Here is a 20,779-nt window from a genome sequence, read left to right as displayed (position 1 = left end):
GCCCACTAATAGCTGGGCTTAAAATGTTTCCCAAGGAGGGACAAATCCCAGGTCTAGATAGAGGTAGCAGAATGATTTTCAAACTTTGGTGTGCACCAGAACCACCTGAGAATCTGTTAAATATACAGAAACCTGGGTCGTACACACAGGGCAAGATTTAGTATGCCTGCAGCAACATGGAGCAAGGTGCAGGCATTCATATTTTTAGCAAACTTCAGAGATACGTTTGATCCATTCCCGAGTTTGAGAGCTATTGCTCTGATACAAAGCTTCTGCCCCATCCTGTCCCAATACACCCCCCAAACAATAACGTGTGTCTTTAAACTGGACACAATATCCACTAACATACATAAAAATCTCCATTGCAATACATGTGCTGAAATAGCAGTGGAGGAAATAATCTGGCAGATTCAGTTCCAAAGATCACTTCTCTACCAAAATATAAATCACTGATGACACTGATCCCATGTCTAAACACTAGGCAACTAGATGAGACTATTTTTCAGGAAGAAAAAAAAAACACTAATTTTGTATTATCTATTATAAATCATTCTACTATTGAAGAAAAATCTTATTACTATCGTTTATATTTCCTTTCAAAATCCATGGAAGCTTGAGTTATATATTCTAATAAACAAATATTTATTGAGCACCTAATATGAAACACTTAGTCAATATCTAAATCAGGCTCATAATTTTAAAGAACACATATCCTATACTTAAGTTTTGCTTATCTTCAGATGATAGTTAAATCAAGACCTGGAAGTTGAATTCTAAAAACTTACCTAGATATGGAAAGTCTTGGAGACTTCAGTAAGTTATTCAGAAATGTAAAATAATTATCACTGATGATTTTCCAATCCATGTTTTCTTTATAACAAGGAGATTCCTCAGAGAAAGCTAAATGAAAAGACATTTCATATATTGATTTCAAATTTCATATAACAGACAAATCTAGTAAAGCAAAAACTGCTGCAGTAGTTCACCTAATATGATTTAAAACATAACAGAGGAGGATTAGAAATCCTTCTAATTTGACTTCTCCTTCCAGCCAAGATGGAGTACCGCTTGTCGCTGAGCAATGTTAAACACTGATCCCATGGAAGACAGAAAACCAACAAGATGAGACCCACAATGATCCCGGCTTACTGGCTTGAGAGAGTGTCCAGGCCATAGCACAGAAAGGACGAATTAAGCCAGAGCCCAGGACCTGGAACACACCATGTTTCCCTTGGCCAGATTGGAATGAGGCACAATTCATTAGTTGTTAAATAGAGTACGTCGAAAAGGTTTGCTTCAGGGGTGGGAATATTTACAGGCAGACTGTGCACTCTGACAGACCTGCTTAACAAATCTTAAAAGCCATACCCTAAAGGATCAAACTGTTTCAAGTGATTTGTTTCAAGAGTATTTATAGGACTACAAAGATAACCAGCATGAAGCAAAGTTAAAATTTGTCATGTTTGGCATCCAATGAAAAGCTACCACTTATGCAAAGAAGCAGGAAAATATGACCCATAATGAGGAGAAAAAATAATCAATCAAAACTGACAGAGATGGTGGAACTAGTAGAGAAGAACATTAATTATGTAAAATGGTTTATATTACTTAGTTTATACTATATAGTTTACATAATCTAGTTAAAAGGCAAAACTTGTCAGATTGGATGAAACGAGATCCAACTGTATGCTGCATGCAAGAAATGCACTTGAAATAAAGACATAAATAAGTTAAAAGTAAAAGGATGAAAAAGGCATACCACCATAACATTAACCAAAGGAAAGCTATCAGACACAGTAGATTCCAGATGATATTATTATCACTTCATGATGATAAAGGAATCAATTAATCAAGAAGATCTAACCTTCCTACATGTGTATGCACATTATAACAGATCTTCAAAACACATGAAACAAGAACTAATAGAAATACAAGGAGAAACAGACAAATTCATAATTCTAGTCAGAGATTTTAATACTCTTCAAGACAAAATATCAGCAAGGGTATAAAAGATTTGTACAATACAATCAAATAACTTGATCTAATTGATGCATGTGGAACATTTACCATGGTAGACCATATTCTAGGCCGTAAAACAANACTAATTTTGTATTATCTATTATAAATCATTCTACTATTGAAGAAAAATCTTATTACTATCATTTATATTTCCTTTCAAAATCCATGGAAGCTTGAGTCATATATTCTAAAAAACAAATATTTATTGAGCACCTAATATGAAACACTTAGTCAATATCTAAATCAGGCTCATAATTTTAAAGAACACATATCCTATACTTAAGTTTTGCTTATCTTCAGATGATAGTTAAATCAAGACCTGGAAGTTGAATTCTAAAAACTTACCTAGATATGGAAAGTCTTGGAGATTTCAGTAAGTTATTCAGAAATGTAAAATAATTATCACTGATGATTTTCCAATCCATGTTTTCTTTATAACAAGGAGATTCCTCAGAGAAAGCTAAATGAAAAGACATTTCATATATTGATTTCAAATTTCATATAACAGACAAATCTAGTAAAGCAAAAACTGCTGCAGTAGTTCACCTAATATGATTGAAAACGTAAAAGAGGAGGGTTAGAAATCCTTCTAATTTGACTTCTCCTTCCAGCCAAGACGGAGTACCACTTGTCGCTGAGCAATGTTAAACACTGATCCCATGAAAGACAGAAAACCAACAAGATGAGACCCACAATGATCCCAGCTTACTGGCTTGAGAGAGTGTCCAGGCCATAGCACAGAAAGGACGAATTAAGCCAGAGCCCAGGACCTGGAACACACCGTGTTTCCCTTGGCCAGATTGGAATGAGGCACAATTCATTAGTTGTTAAATAGAGTACGTCGATCATATAACAGACAAATCTAGTAAAGCAAAAACTGCTGCAGTAGTTCACCTAATATGATTTAAAACATAACAGAGGAGGATTAGAAATCCTTCTAATTTGACTTCTCCTTCCAGCCAAGATGGAGTACCGCTTGTCGCTGAGCAATGTTAAACACTGATCCCATGGAAGACAGAAAACCAACAAGATGAGACCCACAATGATCCCGGCTTACTGGCTTGAGAGAGTGTCCAGGCCATAGCACAGAAAGGACGAATTAAGCCAGAGCCCAGGACCTGGAACACACCATGTTTCCCTTGGCCAGATTGGAATGAGGCACAATTCATTAGTTGTTAAATAGAGTACGTCGAAAAGGTTTGCTTCAGGGGTGGGAATATTTACAGGCAGACTGTGCACTCTGACAGACCTGCTTAACAAATCTTAAAAGCCATACCCTAAAGGATCAAACTGTTTCAAGTGATTTGTTTCAAGAGTATTTATAGGACTACAAAGATAACCAGCATGAAGCAAAGTTAAAATTTGTCATGTTTGGCATCCAATGAAAAGCTACCACTTATGCAAAGAAGCAGGAAAATATGACCCATAATGAGGAGAAAAAATAATCAATCAAAACTGACAGAGATGGTGGAACTAGTAGAGAAGAACATTAATTATGTAAAATGGTTTATATTACTTAGTTTATACTATATAGTTTACATAATCTAGTTAAAAGGCAAAACTTGTCAGATTGGATGAAACGAGATCCAACTGTATGCTGCATGCAAGAAATGCACTTGAAATAAAGACATAAATAAGTTAAAAGTAAAAGGATGAAAAAGGCATACCACCATAACATTAACCAAAGGAAAGCTATCAGACACAGTAGATTCCAGATGATATTATTATCACTTCATGATGATAAAGGAATCAATTAATCAAGAAGATCTAACCTTCCTACATGTGTATGCACATTATAACAGATCTTCAAAACACATGAAACAAAAACTAATAGAAATACAAGGAGAAACAGACAAATTCGTAATTCTAGTCAGAGATTTTAATACTTTTCAAGACAAAATATCAGCAAGGGTATAAAAGATTTGTACAATACAATCAAATAACTTGATCGAACTAATAGAAATACAAGGAGAAACAGACAAATTCATAATTCTAGTCAGAGATTTTAATACTCTTCAAGACAAAATATCAGCAAGGGTATAAAAGATTTGTACAATACAATCAAATAACTTGATCTAATTGATGCATGTGGAACATTTACCATGGTAGACCATATTCTAGGCCGTAAAACAAGCCTCAATAAATTTAACAGGATTAAAGTCATACAAAGAATGCTTGCTGACTAAAATGGAATTAAATTAGAGATCAATAATAAATGTACATCTGGAAAATCCGAAATATTTGAAAACTAAATAACACATGCCTAAATAACTCATGGATAAAAAAAGTAATCAAAAGGTAAATTAAAAAAAACTTTGAACTGAACAAAAATGAAACCACAACAGCCACGATATGTCAGATGCCACTAAAAAAAGTATTTAGGGAGAAATGTATACCACTTAATGCCTACATTAGAATAGAAAATGATCTCAAATTGATGAACTCAGCTTCTATGTTAAGAAACTAGAAACAAGGAGTTAGCTAACCCCAAATAAGTAGAAGAAATAAAATAATTAAGATCAGAGTGAAAACCAGGGAAATAGAAAAAGGAAAAACATTAGAGAAAAATTAATAAAACCCAAAGCTAGCTCTTTGAGAAGATCAATAGCACTGATAAATCTCTAGGCAGAGTGATCAGAAATAAAATGACACAAATTATCAAGGATGAAAAAGGTGATATTACTACAGATTCTATAGATATTAAGAGATTAATAGTGTAATATTATTTTTAAAAGCTTCATGACACTAAATCGGAAAATTAAAATAAAAGAGACAAATTCTTCAAAGACACAAACTACCAAAGCTCACTCAAGAAAAAGTAGATAACTTGAATAGCCCTATATCTATTACAGAAATTGAATTTGTAATTAAATATCTTCCCACAAACAAAACTAAAGGCCCAGATGGCTTTGCTGTGAATTCTACCAAATGTTTAGGGAAGAAATAATACCAATTCTACACAAACTCTTCTAGAAAATAAAAAAGGAGAGAATAATTCTCAACTCATGCTATGAGGTCAGGATTACCCTGATACCAAAATAAGGCAAAGATATTAAAAGAAAACTACAGACCAATATCCCTCACAAGAACGCATGCAAAAATGTTAAACAAAACACTAGAAAACTAATCTAACAAAATGTAAAAATGTAATACATCTTGGTCAAATGGAGTTTATCTCATTATGCAAAGTTAGTTTTTAACATTTGAAAACAATCAATGTGACTTATTATATGAACAAAATTTAAAAGAAAAAACATAATCATATCAATAGATGTAGAAAAAAACATTTGACAAAATCTAACATCCATTCTTAATTTAATTAAAAAAAAAAACCTCTTGGTAAACTAGAAATAAAAGAAAACTCAATCTAATGAAGAGTATATGTGAAAAACCTATAGCTAACATTATACTCGATGACAAAAGACCAAATGTTTCCCCCCTAGGATTAAGGACAGGACAAGGATGTTCTCATTCAACATTTCTATCTGATACTGTATGGAGGCTATAGCCAGTGTAATAAGGTGATGCAAATAAATAAAAGACATACATGAATAATTAAAACATCCTTATTCACAGATGACATGACTGCAGAAAATCTGATAAAATTTTACAAAAAAGCTGAAAAGTAAATTTAGCATGTCTGCAGGATACAAGAACAATACACAAAAAATCAAATGCATGTCCACATACAAGCAACAAACTACGGAAAACTGAAATTTTTAAAAACCATACAATTTGGAGTAGCATCAAAAATATTAAATTCTTGAATTTAATATTGAAGCTGCCTCTTAAGAACTGGGGTTGGAGAGGAGTGGGGCAGAGAATTGCTATTTTTCATTTTGTCTTATATTTGAAAGGTAGCCTATGTATTAATTTGATACAAACAAAAAATTTTTCAATAAATAAAATTTTCTTTCTGCTTTGAAAGCTAACTGTGACCTCTGTAACTCCCACCCATTAGTTGTGATGATTCTACCTTGTGGAAACTTGGAGCAAGTTTTATTCCTAAAGCACCTGGCACAAATAGTATAACCCATAATACACTAAAGAATGTATACTTTAACATTTATTCTTCATTAAATACTTAATGCAGCACCTAATACTTCACATACAATACTCATGCTATTAAACCTTTTTATAGGTGAGGAAACTGAAGTAATTTGCCCTCAAATCCTATGGCTAGCCAGTGGCAGAGCCAAGATCTGAAATTAATTAGTGGGACTGCAGCATCCAAGCTCTTCACCAACGCATTATTCAAGCTATAAAGCTTGTCAAGGCTTAACTACCGAGCCACAGGAAAAAGCCTTGCTCTGTCATCCACACGTTAGGGACATAACAGCTTTGAATTCTAAACTATAAAAAAAACAGTTCTGTGTGTGACAGACGAGACTGTTTTTTTAGTCCAGCTTCCACTAAAAACATCTAGAAAAGAGGGACAAAATATTTTTTAAATCCATTTGAAGGCATCAGCGAGCCCTGAAGGCAGTGAGAATTTGTGGGGTCAAGATTCCAGAAGAAGGAAGACAGGAGAAATGAAGCCCAGCCTTAGAAGCCATTTTTGCACTATAAGCAATTGCTATTTCCAAAAACAAGAGCCAGCCCTGAGGGGCTGAGAAAGTAAGTGGAACTTCCCACAGTCTCACAAGACAAGGAAAAAAATGGAAATTCAGGCACAGCCAAGAAAAACATGTCTTTGGTAAACACCACAGCTTTAGGTTGAAACCCCAGAAGGCTCCACTCCAGTAATAACAGTAGACAAAAAACATACAAGCTTTCACAAAGATTGATACCATGCTTAAAATGGTTCAATTTCTGGCAGAATTAAGGTGATATGCCTTCATCCTAACTGCCTGTCAGACACCCCGATATCAAGTTATTAAAGTTATTAGGCACAGACTTTAGTAAATACTATAAAAAATTATCAAAAGGAAATTCTAAAACATATTATAATAACTGAATTAAAAAATGAACGAATAAGCTAACAGTATATTAAACACATTCTGAAGGATTAGTGAACTAAAAAATATATCAGAGAAAACTATTCAGGATAGACCATATGTTAGGCCATAAAACAAGTCTTAATAAATTTTAAAAGGCTGAAATTATACAAGGTATCGTTAATGATCACAAAGGAATGAAACTAGCACTCAATAGCAAAGGGAAAACAGGAAAAAAATCACAAATATGTAGAAATTCAACAACATACTCTTAAACAACCAATAAGCCAAAGAAGATATCAAAAGGGAAATTAGAAAATGCCATAACAATGGAAAACAAAACACAACACCAAAACTTATGAGATGAAAAAGAAGCAGTACTAAGGGAGAAATTTATAGCTGTAAATGCTTACATTAAAAAATAAGAAAGGTCTCAAATCAACATCTAACTTACACCTTAAGAATCTAGAAGAAGAACAAACTAAACCCAAAGCTAACAGAAGGAAGGAACTACTAACAATTAGAGCAGAGAAAAGTGAAATAAAGAAAAGAAAATCAACAAAACTAAAAGTTTATTTTTTGAAAAGATCAACAAAACTGACAAATCTTTAACTAGATTAACAAAGAAAAAGTGAGAAGACCCCAATAACTACAATCAGAAATAAAAGAGATGACATTACAACTGATTTTACAAAAATAAAAAAGGATTATAAGAGAATACTATAAATATCCATATGTCAAAAAATTGGATAACCCTGATGAAATGAGTAAAATCCTAGAAATACACAACCTACCAAGACTGAATTATAAAAAAAAAGAAAATCAGAACAGACCAATAACTAGTAAAGATATTTAATTAGTAATACAAAATCTCCCAACAATGAAAAACCCAGAACCAGATGGCTTCACTGTTGAATTCTAGAGAATTCAAACATTTATAGAAGAATACTAATCCTCCTCAAACTTCCCCCGCCAAAATTGACAGAACACATTCAGATGCTATGAGGCCAGCTTTAGCCTGATTCTGCAGGCAGACAAAAACACTACAAGAAAAGTGTAGCCCAATATCCCTGATAAATATTAATGCAAAAACCTCAACAAAATACTAGCAAGCAGAGTTCAACAGCACATTAAAAAAATTGTACACCGGGATTTATTCCTGGCATGCAAGGATGGTTTATCACACGAAAAATAAATCAATGTAATATGCTATGTTAACAAAATGAAGGAAAGAAAAGACATAGTCATCTCAATTGATGCAGAAGAAAACACTTGACAAAATTCAACACCCTTTCATGATAATAATTCTCAACAAAGGAATATAAAGAAACTACCCAGACATAATAAAAATCTTATATGAAAAGCCCACAACTAACATCATACTCAGTGGTGAAAGACTGAAAGCATTTTATCTAAGATTAGGAACAAGAAAAGAATGCCACATTTTCCACTTCTATTCAGCGTAATACTGGAAGTTCTATCAAGAGCAATTAGGCAAGAAAAAGAAATAAAAGGCATCCAAATACAAAAGGAAGAAGTAAAATTATCTCTGTTCACAGACAGCATGATACACTTCTAAATAACCATGAACCAAAGAAAAAAATACAATAATCACAGTAACATAGAAAATATTTAACTGATTTTTGAATTGATTGAATTTTGAAATAAAACTATGACATATCAAAATGTGTAGAATATATCTAGAGTTTTGCATAGAGGAAAATTTGTAGACTTAAAAGCATACATTAGAAAATCTGAAAATCAAGAAGCTAGAAAAAGAACAGCAGTCAAGCTAAATTTAGTAGAAGGAAGGAAATAATCATAATAAAGGAATAAATTAATGAAATAATTTAACAGAACGAGTTATATTTCTGTAATGGAGGAAGACTTTGCACAGAGATAAGCCCTGAGAGGGGATCCATCTAAAGGGAAGGGGAGTGGGTAAGCTTACAGGAACCAGAGTGAGACTTCTGCATGTGTATTCTTGGCATTCTTAGTACTTTTATGACCTTAGCCAGAAATAAAATCTTTTTGAGCCTCAGTATTGTCATCTGAAAATGAATCATAATGGTACATATCTCACAAGTTGACATGAGGATTGACTAAGATAATTCATAGAAAACACAACAAATATTTGCACTTATTAATATTTTTGAGACTTCTGAATCCTGGGCTTTTTCCCAATATTGAACATCACCCTTGTCATCTATGTTTCTGAAAACAGTCAGAAGGGGTAAGAATAAGTGATGAACAGGAGGACAAGGTAGTAAAAACAAAAGTTAAAGTGTAGGATGTGTACCTAATCCAGCAGGACATAGCCAACTCACTGGAGAAATCACCATCAACCAATACCACTCACTGTACCGAAGTACAGAGCTTCATAGTGTAACCTGCAACAAATGCCAAGACCCATCTTGTACGTAGGTTTGATACTGAGAACCACAGAGAAGGAAGCTCTGGAAGCCTCTAAAAGCAGCAATTTGAGAGGAAGGAAGGAAAGAAGGCCAGGTGGTCGTAGCTACAGAACAGGAATGAGAAATTCTCATTCCCAGCCCCAATCCTCCCAGGTCAAAGATGCAGTGTTCTAAGGAGGAGCTGACAACCGCACTGTGATGGAGCACAGGAAAGCCAGGACAGAGCATGATTCCAAGGAGAGATGGAAACAGACAACCCTCTCCAGAGCAGGAAGGCAGAGAGTCAGAAATCCAAGTGTCATGTGTGCTGGCATTGTTTTAAAAAATAGGGTCTTCAGGGGAACAGAAGGGCTCCCTGTGAATCATGCAGTTGTGAGTTTACAAAATCTACATTTTAAGAAATTTTTCATTTTGTGAAGCTGGCAAAAAAAGAAGGGAGCTGTAACATAAGAAACATATGTATCTGGTCTCTGCCCATTTCCTGGCACGCAGCTCCTAAAACTCTTGAAATACCCACAGTGATAAGTGTCTTCTTATATGCTAATGAGATGACTGGTGGCTGGGCGCTCCTGGATAGTGCTGGGACAGAGGCTAGTTGTCTGGGAACCAACCATGTGATTAGAGGGTTGGAACTTTCAGCCCCGCCCTCCCTCCACTCCTTACCCACCCCCCAACCTCCAGGAAGGGAAGAGGGGCTAGAGGTTGAGCTAATCACTAATGGCCCATGATTTAATCCATCATGCCTACATAATACAGCCTTCCTAAAAACACAAAGGATGTGGTTCAGAAAGATTCCAGGTAGGGGACCACATGGGGTGCTGGTAGGGTTGTGCCTGCAGAGAGGATATGGAAGTTCTACACACCCCCAGTCCCACCCCATACCTTGCCCTACGCATCTCTTCCATCTGGCAGTTCCTGAGTTGTATCCTTTAGAATAAACTAGTAATCTAGTAAGTATACTGTTCTCCTGAGTTCTGTAAGCTGTTCTGGCAAATTATCGAACCTGAGCAGGGAGTCGTGGGAACCTTTATTTATGGCCATTTGGTCAGAAGTCAGAAGGGAGGCCTGAACCTGGAGTTGGCATCTGAAGTGGGGGCAGTCTTGTGGGACTGAGCCCCTAAGCTGTGGGATCTGATGCTAACTTCAGATAGTGTTAGAATTGAATTGAATTGTATGACACCCAGCTAGTGTCCATGGAGAACTGGAGAATTGCTTGGTGTGGTAAAAAGACCCACACATTTGGTCACAGAAGTATTGAAAGTGTTGAATGTGAGTATAGAGAAAAAGCTGGATTGTTTTGTTTTGTTTTCCTATACAGGAGCATACTCAGCATGGAGCATTTTCTTCAGTGTGAGGGACAGGCTTAATGATAAGTAAGGTGATAAGTCTCCCCATGCAGTGAATCTGGACTCTTGGGAGTAGAGTTATGATTAGTCCATATATCCCTAAATATTTATCATCCAAACCATGACAGTTCTCAGAGTAAAATGAGTCATGATTACAAACTGTTCTGAGACAACCTGACTCAGTCAAATCAACACTTCTGGTAGGTCTTGTCATAATTTATGGGAAAAATTGAATGCAATAATCACAATGGCAAATTGTACTTAGAGACCCTCCATTTAAAGCTCCCCTTCATTAAATAGGATAGTCTGTTAGGAAGTCATATTACCTCACTGGAAAAAAAAAAAAAAAGCCAGCCCCACATTCCTGTAGTTAGGACTACTGACTTACCAAACAGACTATTCTGGAAACATCCTTGCATATTCACATACTGAACGACTTCACAAGTCTTCCTGATAAACCTTATGAAGGCTTTCCAGTAGGGTGTTTGTTCCAGGGAAGACTGTACTTTTTCAAGTATGTGAAATATCCTGCAGTCAAAAAGAATTCAAAGAAAACTAAAATTGAACAATGATTTTCCAGATGACAGATCATTATAAATTCATCTAAACACAAGTATATACAAATGTCTGGCAGTCCACTTATGTAAGAAATTAGAACCTTTGAAATAGTTCTCTTAATATTTATTTGCTTGTTTACAAATTTCTCTACCCTGATTTGAAAAATGGGGGAAAACCACTTATGAGAATACATAGTAAGACAGAGTAAATCAAAAGAGAAAGGAGGGAAAAAAATAAAGGACATAGTATGAAATAAACTTTGAAGCTAAAAAAAAATACATTCCATATCTGACATATTTGACTATGAACTTTCTAGCATCCAAGGAAATTGATCACACATATAGTTCACAGTGTTGTAAAATAAAAACAAGGCAAATTTTCTGGAGAAGCACAGCTCCCGAGAGAAGCCTCTCTTTGGTAGTTAGTGTGAGAGTTCTGAGTGAAGGAATAAACAAGAATCTCAATCACATGCACATGTTAGACTGAACAGGGACCCTAGATTTCTTGTAAAAGGTTAAGCCAACAGTTAACCTTTAAAGGAATTGTCTAATATTTTATAGTTTTTTGATGCTTTTCAATAGTACTAATAAGTTAATCTTTTTAAAGTAAATTAAACATCTTTCTATTCTATTCATTGGAAATATAATCTACCATACTGATCTATCAGTTGAGTAGAAAGGGGCAGTTGAAACCATTTTGATATCCAATTGTTCAGACATTTTCCATGAAACATGCACTTACACCGTGGAGACAAGCTGGTGTTCACAGACACCAGAAAAATTCCCATTCCCAGGTGAGCCTTCAGCTCCTGGCAGCCGGAAGAGCCGAGTACAGGACAGGCTTGCTTCTGACAGCTGCATCTCGAGTTCCTGCCAGCCCAAATATCCTCCCGGTACTGAAACTGGCATATTTGTGTGCCCAGCAATGACCGCTTGCAAAATATGATCCTTAATGGGAAAAAAAAATTGCTTGTAATAAATAAAGCAACTCTAATCACATGAGATGCAGCCTTTACCTAATGTTACTGAGTAAGGGGTTGACTTGAACTGTGCATTAAAGACTGTGCCTGTAGGATGATCATAGTTCTAGACTTGAATCTTTACTCATATTCAAGTTAATAGGCTCCAAAATAACACCTTATCCAATAATAAAGCAGCAAGGGACCCAAGTGTCATAGACTTTTTTGTTAGCAAGTCTCCCTATATGGTCCCAGTGAACCAGACCTCATGATAGTCTCACTCTTAGTAACCCCTTCCTGCAATTCGTCTAGGCTGGGCTCTGATTTGCATTAACCCATGAAATGCAGCAGAAGTGATTTTGTCAGTTCCAGTCCCACCTTTTCTACGCAGTAGCAGCTCCTACTCTCCCTCCCCTTCTTGCCTGTTTCTGGGATCCCTGGACCACCATGTAAGAAGTCTGGCTACCCTGCTGAGAAACCACATGGGAAGGCTACGCAGAGAAGAGAGACTCTGAGACTTGAAAGGATAATGTCCAGTCCCCTCAGTGATCCAGCTGGGCACCCAGCCCCCAGCCCCAACTGCCATGACTGTAACAACATGAGGTAAGATGGCAAAAAGCCAAGACCATCAGAAGAACTGCCTGGCTGAGCCTGGCCAACCCTCAGAGTCACGAGAGACAATAGAATGTGTTTTGTTTTAAGCCACTGAGCTTTGGGGTAGTTTGCTAGTGACATATAACCTCAGCACCATTAGAAAGACTTCTCACATATAGTAAACTAATATACTCATCAGCAGCAGCAGATCACGCTGAGTTCATACTCTGTGTGAGGCTATGAGTTAGGCTTTACAGATACAAAGAAATTTGGAATGGACTTTCCACCAGGAAAGAGCTTACACCCAATAGCAGAAAAGCAGATGTGCAACTAGTAGTGGGTTTTCCTGCCTGCGTGCCTTCACACGCACTTTTCTGTCTGTCTATAATCCTCTCCTGACTTCTCTTTGCTTCCAAATCTTACATCTCATTTAAGGCTCACTGACTTATTTGGGAAGACTTCCAGATGCTCAGCTACATGCACTCACGTTGTCTGACCTTCTCAGCCGTCTTCATGTTTGTTCTCCCTTCCGTAGACTGTCACACAATGAGTAGATACTAAGAAAGCATTGACTGGATTGAACTACGTACACATTACTATCTCAATTTTCATTTTGCTATGACATCATTTATATTTCACAAGTTTCACTATTTCACTGGACTTATTTCTTAGTATATAAAGAAGATAAAAAAATGAAACAGGTAATTCTAGGAGAAAAAATATAAACATGATAATTTTTAGTTCTCAGTAAGAGAAATATGGGCTAAACTTGACATCATAATCTTCCAAATAAACTGCTTGACATTCTGCAGTCCCACTTGAACACTCAGCAAAAGTAGCCGCATGTCCTGGGAGGTAAATTGAGAAGAATGTGACTTCTAAGGCCTCTGACCACTAAAAGCCACAGCTTTGCTACAAGTTGATTGATCAACAAAGATATTCCTCCAGTTTTCTTAGCATATGCAGCTAGAAATGGAGCTGGAAAAAGAACCAGGAAACTAGAGAAGCAGATGTGGCCCACCTTGAAAGTTTGGGATGCTCTTGGAGAATGTCAAGTAGGTTTTAGCTGGCCAGGTGACATAGAGCCTCCCAAGCAGTCAGACAGAAGGGACAGAATTGAGAGGCGTTGGCCAGTATCTTTCAGGTATGAACAGATGTCGACACCGGGCTCATTGAAATTCCAGGTTAAATATTAGCATTTTAGGTGAATTTAACCTTAAAAATGAGCCCACTGTGCTCTTGGAATAGAACAGACAGTAGGATACTTACAGCATCCTCTACTAAACCAAGCAGCTTGTTTAAAACTCCGGTATCATTGGAGGAGTTGTGATGGCACAACAGTCCCCTGAGGCCACCCCAGATGCTGGAGTTTCCAGGGGCCAGGAGGGTTTCCTTCTCAGACAAGCATCCGTTTAAGCAGATATCAGTGGCATTCTTTGACAACATCTGAAAGATTAATAAGGTTGGGAAGGGGTAACATTTAGAGAGCCTTAGATACACTCTCTGTGGGCTGGAGAACTACAAACAGAAATAAGCAACAATAAAACTTTTAAAACACAACACAAAGTTCTTTGAGAACTTGCCTGTTGGTCACTTTATTTTGCTAGCACAATTCACAACAGGAGCAAAACTGAATATTGCATGAGCTTCTTGAATGTTTTATGAAAATCGTTTATTTATAATCCTTTGCTGTGACTTACCTGCTTTAACTCCCAAAAGAACACATCCTTTTCCAGTTTCAATCGGTCAGGTCCAAACCATCTAGAATCAGCTGACATCTCCAAGTGAATGAAGATTTCTGCAAGATTAACAGACCAATTTTTATCCACCTAAGGTAGGCTACTCCAAGCTTGACTTCAACACATGGCCATGAATCAATAAAGTGAATTCTGAAAACATGCATTTCCATAAACTTGACCTGTTATCATACATTTTATTATGTTCCTCAGAGAGGAAAACAGGAAGTCATTGTAATACCATTTCATCTTTTCTAAAGACTCATGAGTCTGAGTTCGTAGTTGCAGGAGAGCTTTGCTTCTGAAACAACATCTCTACTTATTTCTTCTCCCTCCTCCCTGAGAAGATGAAAAGGCACCAGCCTGCTTGTGCAAAAATGCAAACTTGACTTCTCAGAAAAGAGCAAAAGGTATAACACCCACCACAGTTGATGGAAGCACAAAGAAGAGAATTTTGCAAACGAAAGAGGAACAGACACCAAGAAGCAAAGGGTAGGGAAACAGAATAGAGATGATTCACTTATTCACAGTGCTTTCTGGTCCTTTTCCAGCCTAAGAACCACGGATGCTGGTGTGAATGTGAATGTCAAACCCCAGTCCTGGGAAACCGCCTGTCACAAGGCCACACCATGGGCTAATGGCAAACAGTAGGGCAGGCTCTTCACTGTGACAGCATTGTTTATTCAGCCTTGGTGTGCTGTATTTGAAATGCCCCAGGAGGCATCATAGCAAAGTATAAATATGTATACTACACCAGCAAAATTTATCTCCAAACTTTACAACATTGTCAGACAGTTTCAAGTTCGTTTCCTGATAAATTTCATGTTCACTCTTAGTGAGTCAGTGACAAATAACACCAGAGCTAGTTTACCTTGGACAAAATGTAAATGCTGGGCTATTGCATTCCTGAGAGCACCATCAAGCTGGAGCAACCTCTTTAGAGCCGGCCACTGGGGCAGGTTTTGCAGCACGCTCTGCAATTTCCGCAGATGTCGTAATCTGAGGGCAAAAATAAATAAATGAAATAAAATGGGAAGAAGTTCAACTAGGGAAATGAAAATTCCATTCGAAAGAAAAATATCCCACTGCTTTGGGAAGTGTGTTCATCATATAATCAGGTTCTTGACAAACTGCCCGGTCTGAATCAGCTGGTCCTTTTAGGTACTGAATATGGATTAACTATTCTCTACCCCAAAACAGGAAAGTATATTCCTAGCAGTATGTTTAGGATAAAGCTCCAGGTGAGATTTACAAACATTTACCTTGAAGCCTACAGTTAGGAGATGCAGAAAAATATTTTGAGAAGAGTTTCACAAAATCGAGATGGTGTGTGGCAGAGTACAGGACCCACTGAAGTGGTCCCAACTAGGGCAGATTAGCAACACCTGTCAGATGGAGCCCAAGCAAAATGCTCCACTGGCTGGAGCCATGTCACAGCTCTGATCTCCACTGTCACCTTGACCAGTGTCTTCACAGCATCTTGACAGTCCCTGGGTTAAGTGCAGATTTGATAAATAGTTCCTGCTATTCTGCAGCTGGTGTGCTGATAGATCTGACCACTGCAGAGGCTACAGAGAGTAAGGAATGTTTTGATGGTGTTTCTCCTAGAGGAAACTGCCAGTAGGTGGTGCCCATCCCCACGTCAGACCCCTACAAGGCAGAGCTATTCCACCATCACTGCTTGCATGGGCTTTCTGGCCACTGGCCAGACTCCTGCCACCTCTTGCTGGCCTGAAACCAGAGCTGTGGCTTCCTGAACTGGGCCTGCACAGGATGGAGTGGGGTTAGGCTACTCAATCCTCTGACTCTGTACTACACCCAGGAGGAAGTGGAGTGGCTGTTGGAAAGAACTAGAAAGTGGGGAAGAGATGGCTGTACTTTATTTTACTCTCCCCAAAGGAAAAAAGATACACTCTGTGGCTTGGACCTGAATCTGAGTTTCCAAGCTCTGACGAGGATATTGTGTGGCCAGAGGCAGGGAACTATTCCTGCCACATCTGCGAACACACATCTTTACAGTGACAGGTGGCACTGAAGGGGCAGACTTTGCTGGGGACCAGAACACCCGTGCGAGCCCTTGCTTTACCAGGACCCGCACTTTCCACACCTCAACCACCACGACCATAGAGCCATGGGCGCGAACAGACAAAACCAGGAGAAGGCAAAACAGTCTTTAATGGCACAAAGTCCTAAGTAGGAAACTCAGGGTCTGGGGATGTTTTCATTTCTTTTGGTTAGAAATTGTGTCTTAGGAAGAGAAAAAGACATGAACAATTGGCTATGGAGCTAGGACAGAAAAAAAGGAGTGTGGTTTCCTGGACCAAAGCTTATGATAAAAGTTTACAATAAAAGATACACAGTTTTCTACCATGAGTCAGTGTGACTGTCATAAAGATTTGAGGGAAGCTGAAGGCAAGTGACTGTCTGATTTAATTGAAGTGTTTTAACTGAACTGGAGAAACAAGGATAAAACTCCGAAAAGGAGGTAATAGAAATAGTGACAGATACCACAAAAACAACAACAGAAAACACAGACGTAGAGAAGGAGGCACTCAGCAATGTCCAGGAGACAAAACAGGGAGGAGAGCTATGAGTCAGAAGAGCCACATAGAGAAGCAAGCATCAGAATCTTAACCACACGTGCAAATCGCACCCAGCAGGATGGGACTCATGACTGCACACAAAAGTACAAGAAAACATTTACTTTGGAAATTGTAGAGTTAATAAGGGCCAATCAATGGACGACAGGATAGGAAAATGTGGTATACGTACACAATGGAATACTACTCTGCCATAAAAAAGAATGAAATTCTGCCACTCGCAGCACATGGATGAACTTAGAGAAAATCATGTTAAGTGAAATAAACCAGGCACAGAAAGAGAAATACCACATGTCCTCATTCACATGTGGGAGTTTAAAAAAATACACAAATAATAAAGAAAGAAAGAAAGCTAGAACAATCACAATAATTCATTGAACTTTCAAAAGAAGAGAACAGAACTGAGGCCAGCAGAAGTGGGAAGTAGGGGGAGAAGGGGCTAGCAAGAAATTGGTAAAGGGCCACAAAAAAAATGATTATATTGTTTAATGTTGAATATACTAATTATCTTGATTTCAGCATCACATACTGCATATAGGTATTGATATTCAATGCTGTACCCCACAAATATGTACAATCAATTATGTTTTAATAAAAAAATAATAAGAGGGGTTGCAAAGTCTTGAAGGTATGTATGTAGAGATACCTGACACCTGTATGAGAAAATTGGTAAATCTGCAGAAGGGGAAGGAGGGAGGGAGCGGGAGTGAGTCTAGAAGGAGAGATAAGCAGATGTGGGTGGCAGGAGGTGAGATGGGGCCAGTGTTTAAGATCATCCACTAAGCATGGGGCATTCTCAGCACCGGGTCTCTCTGTCAATCCTTGTAGCAGCCTAATGAGGCAGGCATATTATTCCTTCTTTACAAATGAAGACAGGGTACCATCAGGCAGTCCTGTATGAAGTCTCTGGCAGACCAAGGGGCTGAAGATTAGAAACGGTCTTAGCAATCACCTAGTGATGCTATTACTAGCTGGGGAGGCTGAGGCTGAGGGAGGCTGACAGAAGGGCCAGAGCTGCACAGGTCATGGGGTTGCTTCTCACTGCAACAGCCATGGGAGGCAGTTTTGTATTATCTGCACAACAGCAGAGTCCAAATAGAAATGGGGGTTCCAAAGGCCACTTCACACAGCAGGTGGAGGCAAAGCCAGTGTTTGGGCCCTCTTCCTGACCCTGAGAGTGTGTAGAAATTATGTATGGGCAGGGAAAGCTTGGGCTGTCCACGCTTGGTACTTGGTGTGTGGTATAGTCCTCAGCTTCCCTAATACCTGTGCAAGCTAAGAGCCAGGTGGAGCTTCCTGGGGCTTCATTACCCTGGTCTCCTGGAGAGCAGGCAGGAGCCTGAGCTAAAGTGCCAGGAGGTGTCTGAGGTTTGTAGAATAATTAAAGTGACTTAATATGGTATCTTATTAATTTGCATTAAGAAATGGACATGTTGTTTCCCAAGCCGAGCAGCCAAAAAGTTCTCAATACCCACAATGCCCTGTGCTTGCAGTTAATTTATGACGGGATGTTTTGTCCCTCCCCTGTCTAGCTCATTATTCCAAGGCATCCCTGCTGCCTCCCCATAATCATCTTGCTGTAGCTGTTATACTCTGATAAGGAACCACGCCGCTGCCTCCAGCACCAGCACCTATGCCCAGGGCATCTCATTAGTAAAAGTTAGGAAACAGGACCTTCAAAAGCAAGATCCTGTTTCCTAACTGGGTTCCAGAAAATGTGGAAGAGTTAGAAATGTTTAGAGTTGCTATTTGTTATGTAATCATAAAACTCAATACGGCCCTATAGAAGATTGAATGGCCCCCCAAAGTCACTGAAGTTTAATCTCCACTGTAGCTGTTGAGGGTGGGAAATCCTCTTGTGATAATTGAAAAGTGGGTCCTTAAAGAAGTCATTAAGTTAATGGTTTAATGGTGGTCATGGTCATTCCCCAAAGTCACTGAAGTTTAATCTCCACTGTAGCTGTTGAGGGTGGGAAATCCTCTTGTGAAAATTGAAAAGTGGGTCCTTAAAGAAGTCATTAAGTTAATGGTTTAATGGTGGTCATGGTCATGGGTCTAAGGGCTTTAAAAGGAGAGCACATGTGACTCTCTCTCTCTCTGCTCTGCAATTTTCTGCAATGTGAGACCCCTGCATTGCTATTAAGCCACTACCAAAAAAGATCCTCACCATATGTGTTCCCCACACTTTAGATTTCCCAGCTTTCAAAACTGGAAGCAATAAATTTCATTTTCCTACAAAGTACTCGGTTCCAGGTATTTTGTTATAAGCAACAGAAATGGACTAATACAGACCCTATGCACCCTGACATCACAATTCCCTCTCCATGAGACACAGGGAGCAAGGGTCTGTATGGCTGTGGTTTGAAATAAACCCTTTTGAGATAATATTGAGAAAACTTTCTGTTCTCTTTTAAGGAGAGTCTTAACTTCAGCAGTGTAATGAGACTCATGAAGTTGCTACAAACTTCAACCCCTACTGAAGAAAGCAAACCAGTCTTGTAACAGAATCAATCATTTCGGTGAATAAATCCTGCTTATCTTAAAATTGAAGACACCAAGCTGGTCAGTTAGCTCAGCTGGTTAGAGCGTGGTGCTGACAAAACCAAGGTCCAGAGTTCTATCCCTGTACTCGCCAGCCACACAAGCCCCCACAAAAAAATCATAAAAAATTGAAGAAACCACAAGTTCCTCCTTTCCCATTTCTAAAATAGTTCTGAACCTTACGTAAACACTTCAACTATACACAAATTTTAAATAAATATGAAAACAAGTAGCTCTTTATATGAAGTATCTCTAAAAATTGTCTAAAATTTTTCATTTTTAAGCAAATGCCAAAGACATAAAGCTTAAAATCCAGGAAGCTGGCACCTTCTCAAACATCTTTCTCCTATTAGACTGTTTTTAACATCTGAATAGGTATCCAGATTGCTGCAAAAAGCTCTGTCTTGGTGACAGTTGACAGTAAAAACCTTGAACATGCCATTTGCTAACTAGGAACTTGTCCAGCTGCAGGTTTGCAACACCCATTTCTAACAGTACCATCGTACATTCTTTAAAATTAAGTGTTGTCTAGGATGATCAGCAATAAACAGAGAAAGGTGCCTTACATCTTTGGAGATGTGTGGTTGTCCTCTGGGCCAGCTGCTGTGAGGCTATCATTCAAGAGGACCAGCCCAGTGTGCAAAGCTTCCACCACCTTCCACAGCTTGCTCTTGTCTTCAAACTGACCCCTGAGAGCCTCCAGACCACGGGCCATGTCTGTGAGTACCTTCTGAAGCAGGCTACCCTGTAGCCACTGGTCAAACACCTTCAGATTACAATATTATTATGAATCATAACTAATCAGAAATAATAGCAGTTAGTTAAGAAATATTAACAGACCATTGTAAACGACAGACAGCCAATTTTTAATTAGTTGGCAAACCGAAATGTCTGTTCACTATTGCATTGTGATTTAATTTCTACTCAGAAATTAAAGATTACAAATTGCAACAATGGATGAATGCGACTTTTTAATCAGCCTCTTACTTCTCTTTCCTTCCCCCAAACATGAAAAAAAAAAAGGAAGAGACGGCAGTAACAAATTTCTAAACAAATAAAATTTAAAAACTAAACTG

General features: G+C 38.1%; 1 protein-coding gene across 1 annotated transcript in view; it reads right to left on the bottom strand.

Annotated features, from left to right (window-relative positions):
* The window catches only part of ABCA13 (ATP-binding cassette, sub-family A (ABC1), member 13), a gene marked incomplete at its 5' end in the record, with an annotated part of 119,386 nt that overhangs the window by 86,103 nt on the left and 12,504 nt on the right, over positions 1 to 20,779 (bottom strand). The window contains 7 exons of the mRNA XM_008590977.1: positions 2,365 to 2,479; positions 11,105 to 11,244; positions 12,016 to 12,221; positions 14,096 to 14,272; positions 14,527 to 14,624; positions 15,434 to 15,561; positions 20,270 to 20,469. Coding sequence (XP_008589199.1) covers positions 2,365 to 2,479; positions 11,105 to 11,244; positions 12,016 to 12,221; positions 14,096 to 14,272; positions 14,527 to 14,624; positions 15,434 to 15,561; positions 20,270 to 20,469 — 1,064 coding nt within the window. The remainder of the gene's footprint in view (positions 1 to 2,364; positions 2,480 to 11,104; positions 11,245 to 12,015; positions 12,222 to 14,095; positions 14,273 to 14,526; positions 14,625 to 15,433; positions 15,562 to 20,269; positions 20,470 to 20,779) is intronic.

The sequence above is a fragment of the Galeopterus variegatus genome, unplaced genomic scaffold, assembly GCF_000696425.1.
Source record: "Galeopterus variegatus unplaced genomic scaffold, G_variegatus-3.0.2 Scaffold6527, whole genome shotgun sequence".
NCBI classification, from domain to species: Eukaryota; Metazoa; Chordata; class Mammalia; order Dermoptera; family Cynocephalidae; genus Galeopterus; species Galeopterus variegatus.
This window is presented reverse-complemented; position numbering and strand designations above follow the sequence as displayed.